The sequence below is a fragment of the Leptinotarsa decemlineata genome, unplaced genomic scaffold (assembly GCF_025532065.1).
Source record: "Leptinotarsa decemlineata unplaced genomic scaffold, Ldec_3_MD MMD2_tig00001064_RagTag_RagTag, whole genome shotgun sequence".
In the NCBI taxonomy this organism is placed as follows: domain Eukaryota; kingdom Metazoa; phylum Arthropoda; class Insecta; order Coleoptera; family Chrysomelidae; genus Leptinotarsa; species Leptinotarsa decemlineata.
In genome coordinates, this window is record NW_027412558.1 from 914379 (window position 1) to 933430 (window position 19052).

The 19052-nt window shown below is 38.1% G+C and overlaps 1 protein-coding gene across 1 annotated transcript in view; it reads right to left on the reverse strand.

Moving 5' to 3' along the window:
• LOC141482374 (uncharacterized) overlaps positions 1-19052 on the reverse strand; it is a 139190-nt gene that overhangs the window by 114518 nt on the left and 5620 nt on the right. Inside the window, exon 2 of the mRNA XM_074175493.1 lies at positions 7122-7179. Coding sequence (XP_074031594.1) covers positions 7122-7179 — 58 coding nt within the window. The remainder of the gene's footprint in view (positions 1-7121; positions 7180-19052) is intronic.

The window sequence follows — 19052 nt, forward strand, 5'->3', positions numbered from 1 at the left end:
CAGAGTACCTCAGAGATCCATCCTCGAACCTTTGCTGTTTTTTTTTACATATAAATGATCTGGCATATATGTTGATTGAAGGCAAATTCACAAGTTTTGCTGACGACACGTCCATACTTTGGCATGGAAGAAGCACTGATGCCCTAAAAATTAGGATAGAGCATGATATAGGCAAAGTTAAACAATGGTGTCATGCCAATTTATTATCTTTCAATATATCAAAGACAAATATGATGTCCTTTAAATGTAACCTGGACCATATAATTCTTGAAGAACACATCATTGATTATAAACTAAAGAACAAATTTGTAGGCCTCAACATAGACAACAAATTAAAATTTGGAACGCATATTAGTATACAATGCAAAATATTATCTTCAAGTTGTTATGCGATAAGGTCTATCTCTAACTCTTTGGACTATCACTTTGCTAGAAAAGCATAATTTGCACTTTTAGAATCCCATTTGCGGTACAGAGTTTATTTCTGCGGGAGCAGCTGTCAAAACTCAATGAGTCACGTTTTCACAATTCAAAAAAGAGCAGTAAGATTCATTACCAGAGCTAGGGTCCAAGATTCCTGCAAGCCCCTTTTTTAACTTATCACATCTCAATAGTATACTGCCTCTTTATTTTAGAAAGTCTGCACAAAAAGCACAAAGATAACATCTCGAACTCAACTAAAGTTATGCCACTCGTCTCACATTTAATATTCCTTTTCCTATCCCGTCAACAGCACAAATTGAAATTTCGATTCTTTATAATAGCAAAATATGTTCAATCATCTTCCTCTTTCAATCAGAAAGTTAACATGCTACAAACAGTTTCGAAAAAGGATAAAAAAACTTCTGCTAGATAAAGCTTATTAAAGTATTGAGGAATTTCTTTCGGATGACTTTCCAACTCATAAAATTTTTTATCACAAACTTTTACCATAGACTTTTTGAAGTGTGCTTGAGCCATAATAGATAATATCTTGTTTTAAATTTTTGACCTTTATGTTAATATTTCAGATTCTTTCAGTTCTTAAGCCTGCTTTGTCAACAAAACCTAAACTTTTATGACAATAAAGCATTTCTGATTCTGATCCTCAAAAAAACAGAAAATTCACCCATAAAATGGGCATCTCCTGAAACTAGAGCACCAATATTCATAGTTGCAATTGAATATCGCAACCCATTGAATATGAATAGTGAGGAAAAAAAGATACTCGTTGGAGAGTTGAATGAAAAAAAATGAGCTGACAGAATTTTTTTTCGCAATTCTCCTCGCAATTATGCTTTTGTTGATGTTTCCTAATTGAAAGTTCACAGCGAATTATTGAAAGAAAATAGTACTTTTTTCATATTCAGCTTGAAAAGATTGACGTTGAACCATTTTCAAACCTGTGTCAGCAACATAAATGATACAATTGTGGGGCAGACCTTGGAAGATAAGGGCATAATTGAAAATATGAATAGGAGAAGTCCCACCACGAATCCTTGTGGAACACCATTCTCAATAAGCCCTGAATCATACGTTATGTTCTCTCCTGGATCGATATATCACTTTCGATTCAGTAAATTGGATGTGAGAAGTGAAAGAGCTCTAACCCCATACTCATCCATTTTACGAGGTAGTAAATGATGAGAAACACAAAACACACTTTCCAGAAGGTCAAGGTTCAAACCGTTCTTCTGGAAATGAAAATTTTAGAATTCATTATTGAACTCATGTTCTTCTATAAGGAGATTTCCATTCCGGTAATTATTCTATGTTCCTTCATGCATGCTCTAGATGTTCATCTGATTTGACCTATGTAATTGGCCTGTGTAGTGATGTACCATCAATACTTTAAGAAGCGTGACTCGTATCGCATTTTTGTACACATTTTACAGTTTAAATCTCACTCTGGACTTGATTCGTGAGTTATAAATTCTCTTCTATGAAATCATAATACTTATTTTACTAAAATCATCAACCGGGTCAGCAACTCTGGATTCTGAAGCTCTTTCCAGGTCAATTATACTCGTATGCGAACCATCAACCGACGTCCCAACTTCCTAAACAACGAGTCCAACTCAGGAACTCAATATGTGAGCTGAAGCTGCAAATCTAAGTCGCGCTCTGTGGAAGTCAAACAGGAATTTGTCAAAATATTTGTTCAGGAAACGGACAATTTACTTTCAGAATATTCGAACGCTTTAGAGTCAACTCACTATTGTCGTAGTCATACAACAAATGCCCTGAGAGGCCATACGTGCTAGTTTCTGTGAAGTTGGACAGAATTAATTCACTGACGCAAGTGGAACTTGAGCTGAAAGTGTCTAGACATTCAAGAAGGTAGAAGGTAGAAGTACTTTATCATAAAGTCGTATTTTCAATGAAAATACTTCTCCCAGATTTTCTACACAGTAGAATTCAACTTCCTGAGAAAGCTTATTTCTCTGACTAATTCCATGACGGACATTGGATCACATATAGCAGATGTTTTGTTAGATCCAACAAATATTTGTTCAAGTTCTCTCACAAAGAGTTCACTATTCTTCATCCAATTTGAGTGAAAGCTCAATCATCTTTGATGCAATCAAAATTTATAATATCTTTTTAGTCCGGTCAAATTAGACTGAAAAATAAGAGTGAAGGTACATAAATTTACAACAAGCTGCAAATGCGTGTAATTGTTCAAAACATAGTTAAAAATAAGATTTTAAAATTCCGAATGATTGCGATGCCTGGAAAAAAAATTATTCGAGGTCAAAGGTCAGGAATCTCGAAAAAATTGGTTTTTCGCGATTCTCAGGAAAACGGAAAGTTTTATCATAAAATAACCTCAGATAAAAATTGTAGATCATAAAATTCTCTACAAAAAATGTACCAATACTTTTTTTCTTAGAGCCACCGTTTCTGAGATACGACGAGTCAAAAAGTTATAAAACTTGTAATCGTTAATAAAAAAAATACCTTTCTCAAATGAAAAAATACACGTGAAGTGAGTTCGAATTATATCAAGGATGTTACGTATAGCGCCATCTGCCCGCGAATAGATCAAGCAATAATGTCGACAATTCTGTCAAATAGAGATCCCAATATGAAATGAAAAGGGAGTTACAAACAAACATACATACATACATACAGGTGAAGCTAATATAAAGCGTGTGAAGAAACAAATTCTCAATGGACAAAGTAGAGAAATGATGAAGATTGGTAAGATTTATACAAGCGGAAAAAACAGCAGATGGAATGAGCATTCCTCTTGCGATAGTAATAATAAGTGAAATTGTAACCAATATTGTATTTGAACTTTGAAGTTTGATTCTGAATTTGCAATTAATGAGCGTTATGGATAATGCACCATATCATAATGATCAAATCGACAAAATGCCCACGACATGGACCAAAAGGTCCATGGACCAAAAGGTCAATCGCGGTAGAAGATTAGAGCGGTGTCAAGAACATCAAAACTGGGATGCAAATGATTGGGCCACAGTTTTGTTTACAGACGAATCCAGATTTGGATTTCATCCAGATTCTCGTCGAGTAAGACTGTGGAGACGACCTGGAAATAATGAACGTTTGAGACACGTCCAGGAAGTCCACACATACAGAGGTGGTACAGTAATGCGGAATCATGATCGGCGGCTGAACCGATCTCGTTTTTCCAAATCGCTCCCTCACAGCTCGACAGTACCTCGACACCATTCTTCTACCTATCGTCCGTCCGTTTGCTGGTGCTGTTGGTGAAAACTTCCACCTAATGCACGATAATGCTCGTCCACATGTCGCGCGTCTAGTGACTGACTGGCTCACCAACGAAGGAGTTGATGTATTGCCATAGCCAGCACAATCACCGGACCTGAATCCCATCGAGCAGGTGTGGGACATGCTTCAACGAAGAATTACTCCGCATATGGGGAACATTCACACAACGTTTCAATTGAGAGAGCTTTTAATCGCTGAATGGGCAAATGTACCTCAACAAGACATTGACAATCTCATTTTGTCAATGCACGATAGATGTAGGGCCGTAATAAACCAACGTGGAGGCCATACTTTGTACTGATTCCAATTTTTTTGTATTATGTTTTTTTTCGGGGTGCCAAAGAAGAGCCATATTTTTTTCAGTTTTGCTTATATGCGCACTCAGTATTTTTGACCATTTAATAAATTTTGTTGTAAGTTACATTCGTTTAATAATCACCCGTCAACTTTTTTTTCCCTAAAGCGATCTAAAAAAAATTATTGCCATTTTTAAAAATATCCCTAGACTTTTCCGATGTGTGTATTTGTCCGTTTTCATGAGTCTAATCCAAACTGTGAAATCTCAGTACCACCATTTACTGTTAGCAATTACTTGTATATTTGGTGAATAAATTGTATTGTTTGTTTTGTGATTCAATCGAAATAAGCGCCATTTGAATCAGTGCTCCTTTGCCAATCCAACACAAGTCGATTAATTTCGTCTGTATAAAAAATGTGTGCTTGGAATTCGGTGAAGTCAGCGAAGGCCGTTTTTACTCGGTCTTCACTGATCTTGTTACGTTCTATTATATGCAGATTTTATGCATTTTTCTGCTAGTGCTTGAGAACTGATTCGTTACTATTTGTAGAACAGATGTATCCACTTCAAAACTAACTTGTCTAGAGCGAAAATTATATTTTTAATTTCTGCGAAGCACTGTATCAGACAGTTCTCATTCAACAAAACAAAGACTAAAAATAGTCTACCCTACAATTCTATTTTCCCTATCCTCTATCACATTTCTTGTGATTCATTATTGATTCCTTCCTGAAAATTTACACTTCCCTGAAAAATTTACACCTTCATAATCTAGAGACACAAAAAAGCATCTTCTTCATCCCCTTCTCAAGTTAATCATAAGCGTGGCAGTACAAGAAGCCTTACAAAAAGGGTCCATTTTAAAATAACAGCTCCCACTTTGGCAAATCTCTAGAGATGTTGGGTGTCTAATGAAATTATTATGGGAGCCATTTTTCAGAAGTTATCTTCTTTCTTGAATTAAGAATATAATGTTGGCGGCAATCTACCTGACAGGATGGTATTTTTCAACTTGAAGTAAATGAAATTCTTGGCAACAACGCAAAATATGATAATCAGATAATTGAACAAAAGTTTTGAGAAATATAAAGGAGAGATACAATTTCTGGGGAATCGAAAGGAGCAAAACAAAACAAAAGAGAATATGTTTAGTGACAATCTTGATAATTCAATGTACACAGCGCATAAAATGTGTTTATGAAAAGTGCTTCAACTCAACTCAAAACGGTTATCGGCGCCGTTTATATCATCGATACGGCTAAAACATATACAGTGCGGTCCATATGTATGGACTAAATTCATTTTTAGCGTTATTATGTACTATGTGAAAAAAACCTGAAACAGGTCGACTTTTATTCTTAAATTGACAATTTACAGTATGAAAATATTATCCCCCTCCAGCACCCCTTCTGAATTATAAGCACCCCGCGAAAATTTTAAATAGCAAAGGGGGTCGTGTGGCACCTTGTTGGAAAGGAATTTTAGTCCTCTGTTCAGCAATATAAAGTTTTTATAAGTTTGGTGCAATCATAACTGAGAAAATTGATTTTTAGGATGTAAAATTTTGATAATGTCTCTAGATATCACGAAACTTTACGTAGAATCTACAATTCTGTCTGTTAACTGTTCCGTTTAAATGAAACGTCGCTTCATCAGAAAACACTATTTTGTTTATGAACTGCAAATCTACGTTCATTCTGGATCATCTTCATTCAACTCCTGAACCAACTGAACTTTGTAAGGGTGGTATTTTTCTTTATGCAAAACTCTCAAAATAGATGATTTACTTACATCATTGTCGGCAGCAAGATCAGGTTATTGTCAAGAAATGAATAATGGTGGTCATTTTGAACATTTAATTTAATTGTAAAAATTAATTTTCTCAGTTATGATTGCACCAAACCTAAAAAAACTTTATATTGCTGAACAGAGGACTAAAATCCCTTTCCAACAAGGTGCCACACGACCCCCTTTGGCATTTAAAATTTTCGAGGGGGTGCTTATAATTCAGAAGGGGTGCTGAAGGGGGATAATATTTTCGAACTGTAAATTGTCAATTTGAGAATAAGAATCGACCTGTTTCAGTTTTTTTTTCACATAGTACATAATAACGCTAAAAATGAATTTATTCCATACATATGGACCGCACTGTATGTACCTAATCATACAAATCAGAATCACCATCCAGTATGTCATGAATTGGAAGACTTACTTGGTTAATACTTGATCACATCATCAAAAATTATTGGTGTTCAACCTCAGAAAAAATAATTTTCTTGGGTACTTTCGTCCGATGTCAAAAATAGGAAGGAAATACAAGTACTGTGCATTTGCTACATGCGTCTTATAAAGGATTCGCAATGAAAGTAACAACAATACGTCTCTATTTCATATAACAAAAAGACCGCTCAGTGTTTACTGACAGCTCTATGAAATTTCTAGGTCGATTATTATACCCCTTCAGACTGTCATCTGTCAAAAATAATCATGTTTCCGTGTTGAGTCTCATCTGTATAGATATTCTGTGATCACTATTTCTTCTTCTTTTTCCATCGGATGGATCCAGCAACTAACGCTACCCAGCCAGTTGAAACGAATAATTGCTTGCACATTTGGGTAAAATATGCACACACTAGTTGACACGTAATACGAAAGTTTTCAGTGGCGTACAAATGAAGTTGTTTACTCGGAGAAGAATTATATTCCATTCACAATTGTTTTCTCCATTTTTTTTAATTCTCAGGCAAATATCGAAAGTATTTTCCTATTATATAGTGTTCTGGCATATTTGTTTTATAAGTAATTTTTCGACTATACTTTTTAGACGCTTCCCACCTAAGACAATACTTTCATTGTGAATATGTTGAATAATTTCAAATCTATCTCCTCAATACTCTTGAAACAAATAACTACTGTGACTTTTTTTCAACGAACGACTTTCAAAAATCCTGAGAAACGACAAAACAATCAGTTTTCTTCGTCTTCCGGTTATTGAGTATATTGAAATAAGTGAAAGTTAACCCAGGCGAAACGTCAAATCGTAGAGTTTCCAGAACATTCCATGCTTTCTTCTCATTCCACTTACCTACTTCCTTGCATTTGGGAACGCAGTCTTGAACGATGGATCCTTCGCTAATGTATTTCTGGAACAAAGAAATTCTTCATTACCGGACTGAAAATTTTCGAGAGGGAAATTCGTCGGCGAGGAGTAAATTGAATAACGAGCGATTTCCATGAAAAACAGTTATGCTATTAGGGCGTGTGAAGCTCCGTAGGCGGATGGATGAGCGCAGAGATTTTCGGCAGCGGTGAAAAATGTCTGATGATATTTTTTAGATTCTGTTGTGGAAGCACGTTTTTGTCCTGATTAATGTGCAGCGAATAAAAATCGCGAAATTTATCTGGTATATGAATCGACGGGGACGAATGTTTTGTGATTTGCTTGACAATTTTATGCGAAGTTCAGAGATGAGTTTGTTGTTATCTCAAGTTTAATGTGACCCACTTCATACTGTCCGATTCAAAATATGTGTTTATCCGTTATCTCGAAAACAAAATTTCAAGGAATATTTCAACCTGATTCGAGGACCAATTCAAGGTCCAAGTCAAGAACCACACTGAAGTCTCAATCGAGGGCCAACTCGAAAACCACTCCTAACACCCTCAAGGGTCGTCTTATTACCTTCCACAGAACACCTAACCTTATTTATGACACATAGTGACGTCGAAGGTCTAAAGCGCCATTAGAAAAAGCATGAATCTGGTCACAGAAATGGTATTATACCTTTACTGTTATATCAAAATGAAACATTTCGATAATGGAAAAAATTCATCTGTCTCCTTCAAAGTATCAGTCTGAATCAACTTTTCAAGGGGATCGAAACTCCCAACATAAACGTAGTCATGAAAGCCATAGTCATATTGACTTTTGGAAACTCAAACTTCACGTTGAACTCCGGGATGGATTTCCGTTCATCAACAATGCTAATTTTGACAGGTGACATTCATATAATTCCACAGAAACCTACCTAAGTTTTGATTCAAATAATCGGAGAAGTAAATATAGAAATGATAATGAATCTTATCCTTATCTTGACACACTGTATTCCTTCAACTAGAATGATAAACGACTTGATGAATTAGAAATAATAAATGAATAACAAAGAAGGATCGACCTGTCCAACGCAGAAACATAATCTCCAACTTATTACTATTTCATGGGTGTAAAAAGCAACGCTGAAACAGACATTAACTAACGAGGTATATTTCTATTTTCGAATTTCAACCGGTGACATTTCCAACTGAAACGCCGCTATAAATATTTCAAAGAGGTTTCCCGCACAATTTTCCGTAGTGCTCGCATAATTGGAATATTACGCCAACTTGACGAGAACAATTCCTTCAGCAAAAGTCAATTAAGGTGGTTTATTCAGAATGAGTACATAATGGATGATTTGAATGTCGTCGAGAGCGGGTGTTGCTCAGTCAAACAGTTGAAAATTTCGAAAGAAAATGCTAGAACCGCGAAACGAGTTTCTTGACAAATGAGTTTCATGGATGCGTAAAAAACTGCACCTTCATCAAAAAGAGCTGGGAAGAATTTCAAGTTCTCAGCGGAGAGCTGTAGGAAATGTAAGTTCAAACATCATTGCAAATTCTTCAATCAGCAACAGACTTCCTTTTATGCACCTATGCGTTTGGCAAAAATGTTTACACCTTATCAAAAACGTTTCAAAAATTGTTGACAATGAGAAAACGTATCTTAATAAAAAAAAACTCTCCATGTTATTCAGTCTTCAGAAATACAATCTGTCAAGAAATTGCCGGACATCGGTCATTTAAAAATCCCGCGAAAAAGGATTGTTTCTTCTTCTTCTTTTTTTCATGGTCTTTGCATCCCTTATACGGCGCAGTAGGCCAAAGAATGATTGTCGAAATTATTTCTGTAGCTAGGTCACAAGTATAATGCTAAAAGAAGCAGTAGTTCGAGTGTCCTTCATGCTGATGGAAATAATCCTCAGAACTCTGAGAAATAATCGGCTTGCGTTACGTTGGCAAAAGTGTATTGATCATAGAATTGATACCTTTGATTAATTCCTTTGACAGCAGTACACATGTTCAAGGTATACCCTTGTGATGAATTGAAAAGCTCTGAATTGTTATCACCTACATGAATGATAGAACTGTCTACGTTCCTATCTACATAGGCATAATTCATAATGAATTACCTCACGCAGGTCATTTTGCTAGTATCGACAACGTTTGATTACAGATATCGGTAATTTATACGGTAGATGAGCTTTCGGCAATACATTTTCAACAAAATCGATTAATTCATAAATTTCAGTGATATATACCGTGTAATAAATATTGGAAGCTTATTATGTCTATACCTATATGACCACATATCTAAATGGGATTTGTTCCAACAAATACAAAGCTACTATATACAGGCTGATTCACGGTGGATGGCACATTAGACGTTTCTGGTGAACCAGACAACGGATCACTTTGAAAATTTAATGGAGGGCATATTCGGACATTCTCTAGCCAACTAAAATATTTTCGACAATGCGGTGTTGCCGCTTCTATTAGAAAGCAGTAGTAACTTTGATTTTTCAAATAGAACACTCTGTATATAATATTATTTTTGGAATCTCCAACAATTGCCCGACAACTTTTCTTGATATTTCCCTATACCTATCTGTTACCGTTTTCGAAATAAAATTAATACAATTTTTTTCTTCGAAAATCATGACTTCTAAAAATGCCGATATCTTTTAGTTAAGAAGTACTATGATATCGAAATTTGGTTTGGAGTTAGGTGATACTTGGACACTTCCCACACATCAGCCTAATCTCCGTTACTTCAATACAGGGTGGTAAAAAAATACAGTTTTTTCGTTTGCTTGAAAAAGTTGCTGAAATTTGATTATTTTAAATGGAACACCCTGTATATTATTGAAAATTCGGAAAGCTGCTGAAATTTGCTTTCTTTCTATGTATATCATACCTATACCTAACTAGTCAAGTTTCGGACTTATGAACATTTATTTGTGAAAATGTCCCTTCAGAATGGTATTTCCATTCGGTATTTGGTAAGCAGGCCATGATTACTATTTGACAGTAGCGTTGTGACATTCTCCTAATAATATCGACATTTTCGTCACTTCAGAAGTTGCAAATACCTTCAAAACGATGGAACAAAACTATTCAAACGAAGTTCTTATGAATTTGTTTATTATTTTTGGACAGTGTGACAAAATTATCAGCAGAACATGTAGAAAGTTCAATGAAATGTATCCGAATCTACCGCCAATGAACCTCAAGAAATTTATACGAATTCAGAACAATTTCAATGCATTTGGATCAACTTTAAAAGCACCAAGAAACTTGCCTCGACCCGTAACTTTCGAAGACAACCAGATTAATGTCTTAGCATTTGTTTGAAGGTGATTGACAATGTTTCGTGATGAATTTCACTAGTTCGGACTTCCATATAGTATTACTGGATAATCTTTGAAAAGTAGAGTTTTAGTGAGAAATTTTTCGGACATCAATATCTTTATTTACAATTTTACTTTCTAAAGTCAGGCCTGAGGTTATTTCATCCAATTTCCTATAATTTATGATCTCTCGAGTCAATTCGAGGTTACATGCGTCTATTTCTTTGGAAAAAAAGTTTTTTCTTTTGCTTTTGTTCCATTTATAAATTGACATCATTCAAATATACGTATATCACGAAAAACATTACACCTGAAACTGTGTCTTGCGGAACACCATCGTTGTTGACAATTTCTGATATCCTATGGTGTTAATGAAATTAATATATTTCACAAAGCAAATAAACAGTCATAATTAGCCAAGGGACCAAAGCTACCGTATTAAAATTCCAATCTCTCTCGTTCAAAAAATCCAATAAAAATTGCATCTCAACATCATTCGAAATTACCACCACCGTGATTACTCACGTCAGAATTTTGTCACCCACTGTATCACTAATCATCTCTAGTGCTCAGAATCACCGACGATTTATATGAAACCATAATCGAGATGGGATGAAAAACAATTTCCCGCTCGAACAAACTTAACCCTAACTCTATTAGCCCAAACTGAACCGTTTTAATAAAATTACGGAAAGCGGCGATCTATTTGTCTGATGAGAATGGAGTATGGTGCAAACGGCTTTTATTCACAGCTCGAAAGACAATATTTTATTTTACAGGGACTTTTGAAATTCGACAATTGATAACGGCCATCTTGTTGAAGCTACGGTTGTCAACAACAGGACGATTCGCAATGTGGATGAATTTGAGTCACAGTAAAGGATCGACCAACATCTTTGCGTCGTCGAAACGCAAATTCTGCCGAAAATATCGACGATGTCTGTGAGAGTCTACAGGAGAATCAGAGGCATAAAAATTGCCGTCGCTCTCATTGCCCTCACCGAAAGCCTTTCAACTGTGCATCTTCCCTCTATCCAGCGCTATCACTGTCAAGGGAACCCCTACTCCTCCTAACTGAATCCTTTCACGCATCCTTGACGCAGAACGTCAACAATGCGGGAGGACGAATCAGCGGGGCAGAAGACCCTTCTTTATTTCCCAAAAATGATACAGTATCCATTACATTTACAACTACACATGACTCATAATAACTCAACCTATCTATCTGTACTATACGTTCTACGAAATAAAAACATAAACCAAGAGCTACCCTGTACTTTTGAGCTAATTACAATAAAATAAAAAAAACAACAAACAAAACTGCCTTCCTGCTCACAAAATATCTGTCTATACATTGCTCTCTTTGTTTTTCCTTGTCTCATTGCCTAACTTGCCAGGCCTGCGTAGCCTCTATTGTCTGGATAGCCTGACCAAACTCTCATGTTCTTATATTTCTCGCTCAGCTGTAAGCAGCAGCTGACCTCTTTCTCTCATTCGCTACCCACCACGTTCTCCACCGATTCATTCACGAATCTTATCCAGTGGTCCCTTCTTCCATTCTCTTCCCTTAATGATATCTCCCTTTTTCTCTCTCCATTCGTTCCTTCCATTCACGCCACCCAGACCTGCCCCGTCCATACATCTCTCAATCACGTGATCTGTCGTTTCTGGCTCCCCGAATCCACAGGGGCAAGGCACTTCTGGTCCCTGGTTGAACCTAGACAGGTATCCAGGGAAGTTACCGTGCCCTGTCAGCAGTTGTACAGCCTTCCTCGACAGATCCACCGATTCATGGCAGACTGTTTTACAAAACTTGTAAAACAGCCGCCCAGTGGTACCGCTCTCCCATTCCTTCTGCCAATCGCCCCTGATGCTTTCCTTTATTCTCTTTCGCTCTTCATTATTACTACTTATCTGCCTCACCTTCCACGTCACGTTCTCTCTATTCAGCCCTTTTGTTGTTTGCCCTTTGCGCCAGACAATACAGGTTCGTGCTCCCCTTTCTCCTCTTTCCTCAGTCTTCCTCTGTATCATTACTACTCTCTTATTCTTCGTTCTCTCCCGTTTCATATATTCTACAGCCACCGCGGAGTCACTGAATCCGAGGCAGTCGATTTCGAGTCGCTAACAAGAACTTGGCCTTTCGCAGACCACAACTTGGTGAATTTTACGTCGTGACTTGGGCCTGCACCCGTACAAAATTAAACTGACCCAGGAACTGAAGGTAAACGACCATAGACAACGATGTGTTTTTGCCGAATGTGCTCTGAAGCAGTTAGAAAATGACGAAAAAGCATCTTCAGCGATGAGGCTCATTTCTGGATGAATTGCTACGTGAGCAAACAAAATTGTCAAATTTGGGGCGATAACAATCTAGATGAGATCAATAAGCGCCCAATGCATTCCGAAAAAGTCACTGTTTGGTGTGGATTTTGGGCTGGCAGGGTCATCGGTCCATATTTCTTTGAGAACGACGTTGGCCAGGCAATCACTGTCAACGTCGAGCACTATAGGTCGATGATTACCAATTTTTTTGACCTAAATTGGATGAGCTGGACCCCAACGACATGTGGATTCAACAGGACTTCGCTACCTGCCACACAGCTTGTGCCACATTGGATATTTTGTATGAGGGCATGGTCATCCCACGTGGTTATAGCCATGGGTTTTCCTCTGTAGGAGGTCTTACCTTAATTTCTATAGGATCTCTTGTCTGATGAGTTTTTATTTCTTTCAGTCCACAATGGATATAACGTACCTACTGAACTTTGCAGATGACTTAGTCACTTCAGTCCTGGGCTAATATAATAATACTGTAGGGGTATACATGCAGAAGGTCCTGAACAATATAACAAGTTGAACTGTGGAATAAAAGACCATTCACTAAGAGGGTCATGAAGAAGGAAGCTCCAAGTGAAGGGATACAAATGCCGAGGGAAGTTGTTAGACCGGATCTATATCTGGAAATGGTATTGGGAAAATACAGACATGAAAAAACCATAGACCATTTATGAAAACAACTGCTCCAGGAATCATCTCAGAACCATTACGGGGCTACTAAATGGACACTGTCCATTCACAAGACATCTAAAGAAAATCTTAACATAGACACTGAGCTCCATGGGACTGTCGAATGGGATTCGATTGATTAATTTTAACCACCGACTAGATGGACCGAAGAAGAAGGGCTCAACATAAGCCCATCCAAATCGACCATAGTAGCATTTACCAAGAGGACTAAAACGGAGGGTCTCGGACCTCTAAAACTTCGAGGTGAAGAAATACAAGTGTCGGGGGAGGTTAAATATCTGGGAGTAATCCTAGATTCCAAACTGACCTGGAACCAACACTTGGACAGGATGAGGAGGAAAGCGGAGGTAGCACTGATGCTCACCAGACGCACCTGTGGAAAAACATGGGGGCTAACACCATACATGGTGTTAGCCCCCATGTTTATATAGGTCCTGAACCAGCTTTTGGGGTACCAAAATCATTGGTAAGAAACCAGATTAGGACATGGACCAATAAGAATCACACAGAGTACTGGACAAAAGTACCTGGCAACAAACACAGTAGAACCTTCATTAAGGAACCGTCCGAGAAAAGAACCGAAGAACTACTACAGTATAGTAGGGATCGGCTCAGAATAATAACAGGGTTACTAACTGGTCATTGTCTGCTTAGAGGACACCTGAATGAAATGGGGCTGTACAACGGAAACCTCAGCTGCAGATTATGCAACGAAGGGATAGAAACAGCTCTACACGTCTTATGCGAATGTGAGGCACTGAATCACAGGAGGTAGGCAATATATGGACGTACAAAATTACGTCCAGAAGAATATGACGAATATCCCACACGGAACCTGTACAAACTAGTACAGGGAACGAGACTGATGGAATGGGTGTCATGAGAAGTAGGAGAATAAACGCAATAAGCCCAAGAGGCTGCAGTAGTTTCTGGAGACTTGGGCTAAATGGACAAGTCAGACAGCTGCCAAGGTACCAATAAAACACCAACTAGAACTATCCAGAATAGCTGGAACTAGCGTAACTATAGTCACCTCTTGGTTTGCGTTTGTTAGGAGCTAGCATTATCTTTGCGCCACTGTCATTAATCGAGATTTGTTGGTCCAACAGCTTACCAAACCAGGATTCGCCATGAGCAAGCCTCCGAATCGAAAAAGATACGTCAACATAAAATATCGATGTCACTGGTCAAACAATGATAATCCCATCCATTGTGTTTACAAACTGCTCAGGTGAAAAACTTAATTGGATTCGACCGATAACAAAGTGACACGAGGTATCCGGTAACGCCGTGTGACAATATGTGGTTGTTTACCCTTTTAACCCCTGCGTAGATAATCGCGAATGGCAGCGTGTCAGTAGTTGATTAAACCCTCAGACCTGCAAACAGTAGCCGTTTTATTGTCGTTAATTATCCCTTCTCATGGAAACTGATGGATGCAGACTTGGCCTGACAGGTTCACGTCCCGGGGTGTCTGGGATGCGGTTCAGTTTATTCCGAGAAGACATTACAAATAGAGAATTTGCCTGTTAGCGTGTTTTGTAATCCTCTTCTACAATATTTACCTGAATTTTTTCAGGAAACTTCTCTGTGCAAAAGAGCGCGGATGAAATTTCGATACTCAATTTAGATAATAAATTACGAACTGGGAAGAAAAAACATGCCTGAAACAGTCATATTATAAATTTTTGGCATTTTTTGACCGTGTTCCGCAGGATTTCATGCCTGACTTTTCGTCAACTGCTGCGGTAGACATTTTTGAAGGCGATGTGATAATCGACGCAGTACCTGAGTTCGTGATCCCGTTGTTCCGAACGCAGTAACTACAATGCAGATTTTATCAATGCAGTAGATGAAGAGGGCGGCTTCTGGCCCACTTCAAGGTCGCGCGTCGTTGGTAAGTGTTTCACAGAGAGATTTTAGTGAGTGGGAGAGAGACATGTGTGACGAAATCGATGCAGAGAAGGATGGAATGAGTATTGGAGAGAAGAAAAGATAAGAGCGTTGACTTGAGCCCTTTTGGGGGCCCTCACCGCGCGGGCCTTCTTAGAGGTATAATAAAGCTCAAAGGAGGCCCTGTGTTTTTGAATTTCTATTGCCTCTCTATATACCCTTTTAATCGTTCCCACAGCTACAAGGAATCCGGTGTATCCCGGGTATTGCTTAAAGTTCTCTGGGGTCTTTAGCTGATCTTACACTTTATCGGATGAATCAGAAAACTACAGGCTCGAAATTATAAGTTGTTTCAAACAGAATCATGAATCACTCAGGTCACTCAGAAAAAAACAATATAATCTCCAAGAAGCACAGTTTTGTAGGGAATCGATCAATTGAATCAGCTCCTCGATATCTAGTGGAATTCATATACCTATACACATATTTATAACTACGAGTATGTGCTATCACTATTTTTGACCTACTGAAGGCATTCGGAACCGGTTATTGTTGCAAATAATCAATAACTCAGTTCAGGCTTTTCAGCTTGTATGAGCCTGAGATTGAGGAACTAATAGTTCCAATAGATTCGGCACTTCCCGTTTCCCACAACGGATTCAATATCACACGGAACGTAGGGCAACACCGGTGTCTCGTCAATACCGTAAAAGTGCCGTAGGTGGTAATGTATCACTTTTAGGGCCGCGATGGATAAGGCTGAGACCGCATATATGCTGCACCTTGTGTCAGGAACCATCACGCGACTGCAGTAGATTATTGCTATTATTATCATCATCAACTAACTGAGAAGAGCAAAAATAGTATTTTTGCCTACCAGCACAACTTGTTCATATTCTAACCACCCTGTTTGAATTGCATGAAGAGCTGAGTTTTCAGAAAACTTGGCATGGGAGTTTTCGAATTAAGACAATGCAGGGAACTGGGACACAATTCTTGATGGCCTTCAATAGCGATAAACAAAGACGTCTGTTATCCTTTCTCGAAATACAGTTTGCATAAGAGAAACAAGACACGTTTCCCCAGACACACGTCTGGGGTATGGATATAATCGTAATATCGCATTCGATGTCAATCCACTCAGATAAACTTTGAATGTGAGACGTGGGTTTAGTATTTCTAACTCTGATTTATATCTCAGCCTTATGTTCTTTACCGTCCACGATGTTTTTCCGAAAGGATCTCTTGCAATTCAATAAAAATGACCAAAACACACATTGGGCAGTATTTAATGATGTTATGGAATTGGCTGGTGCTTGATAAAAACCAACAACTCACAAGCTGGGTTGAAAATTTCGTAGGCTTACACACAGATGGCGCCACTATTGTTAAATCCATATGATTTCCAGTTAACCCTAACCTTGCTGTAAAGCTGTAAAATTCTGGAATAAATGAGTCACTGATTGCTCTGTTTACATCATACTTGATTTCAGTATGTTTTCTATAACGGTTATGCATCATCTGGATACCTGGTTCAAGCGGGGGTACCCCAGGGGTCCAACTTGGGTCCCCTACATTTTCTCTCACTCTTAAAAGATCTTAAATATTCTCTAGCCTGTGAAAGTTTGCTTTTCGCTGACGTCTTGAAGATACTTCCTGAAATAAGGACTCATAACGATTGTAATTTGTATAGAATGAATTACTGATGAAAAACTGGTGCAAGAGATGAAGAAAACTGTCTTCTTCATCTCCTGAAGAAACACACTTGGTTGGTGTAACGACGTAGAGAAGAGTATTGCAGTTCTGGTGATTGGTTAAAGGGCTGGTTTTGGATAGTTTATCCTGAGGTAACTGGATTAGTGTTCACTTCAAAATAGCCAGATCATAGGTTAAAGGCGCAGAGTTCATTTTACAATATTTCATTTAACTTCTATATATGTTAGTGCGAGTCAAAACTGGAATAATTCTGAACTATTCGCCTGTATTCTTCGTCAACAGTATTTGTCTGTTTACTAGCCCACACTCGACGTGTTTTTCCCTACTTTGGGCGGGATTTTTCGATAAAAGTTTCAAAGCGGGCCTTTCCGGAATTCCATGGCATCTGAGAGCCGGTATTCAACGTGTCACTTAGAAAGACGAGAGCCATTTTTCAGTGCTTGCCCAATTTAATGGATGCACGTCCATTCTCGATGTGACAGTTCCATTAAAACAACTGTGACCGGCATTTTTAAGTTGTTTTTTGTTCTCCAAAACAAAGCTTCCACCTACAGATGCGCGTAATTTCATATTCATGGAGTCGAGGGGATTCGTTACAGGAACTGGATAACTTAATTTAATTATCCGTTCGCGAAACTCAAAAGAAAAACGCAATCTGCTTTTGGAGATTTCATACCAAGAAGATAGAAATATAATTTCCACTAGAGCGATAACAAACTTTGGAGCCGAATTTTTTTCAGTTGAATTCTTTTTCCGTTCGATATTTTTCGTGTTTCGACGTTTCTCCAACATCTTACTGCTGGAAGTGAAAGAAGGAAATGGTATGTTTTTAACGTATTCCTCCGCTGAATATACCTACACTGTTTTAGAGCCGCAGGGGAAATGCCGACTTGCTGCTCGTTTTATTATCTTTTTGTTTTTTCGCTAAGATCGTGTCTTTCATGAGGTTATGATATTTTCAGAAGGCTCTATTTCCATCAAAATAGTTCTAATTTCGGTGAGTAGTGAAACTAACGTTGAACTGGATCATGAAGGTCACATGCCTTCCGCAGTGCCATCCGAAGCTGGATCAAGAAGTCAGAGAAGTCATTTAGAGGTCATGTTTTGTAATTGAACAGTCGACAATGACCAGAGGGTTTCTAGTTCACGTGTTCTGCCGTCTATTTACGACCGATGTCGCTGCTGTCGTTAATGAGGGTGTCTAATCGAAAAGGCATTAATTTTCAACCCTGAAGTGATGAGAACAATGTGTAGTTGACAGTTGTCGTTGACAGTGTAGCAACACTTCTGGTACACCCGTATGATAGTTCTTGTTTACCCTTGATTGATCGAGAATGACCAGAGGGTTTCTGTTAACATTTCTGCTGTTGATTAAGTGAAGATGTCGCTGATGCCTTCAATGTTATGTTTTGGCCGTGTAGATATGAATTAGAAGCGTGTAGCCACGCCTCCCGTCAATCTTAACCAATCAGTATTGAAATAGAAAGCACCAGCATAATAAGCCCACCTTTTGGGACTGATATTACTGAAGGAGGAAAAAATCTCAAAATGATATCTGTCAAACTTCAGTTCACCAGTTTGACTAACATACTTTTCAACAATCTTTCTGATTAGTACTCATTGTATAGGAATTTAGGTTCTCGCGGCTGGCGTCAATGTTTTGGTTGGTTTCCGGGTTTTGCCGTGGTGTTTTTTGGTTACAATCTCCAAACATGAGTGCTGGATTATGTTCACCAAATGATCCACCCCTTTTACTTGGTTTAACATTTGAAACATTCTTATCTTGACGTACTTCAAGCACATCAGAGCCAGTCCTTGCGGGAGTATTATCGGTGTTTTCGTGTTTGAAATTTGCAATATTTTCAGAACAGTAGTTCCTCCTGCTGCATTATTCAAATCCTGGCAAATTAATATCCTCCGTGCCAGAAAAT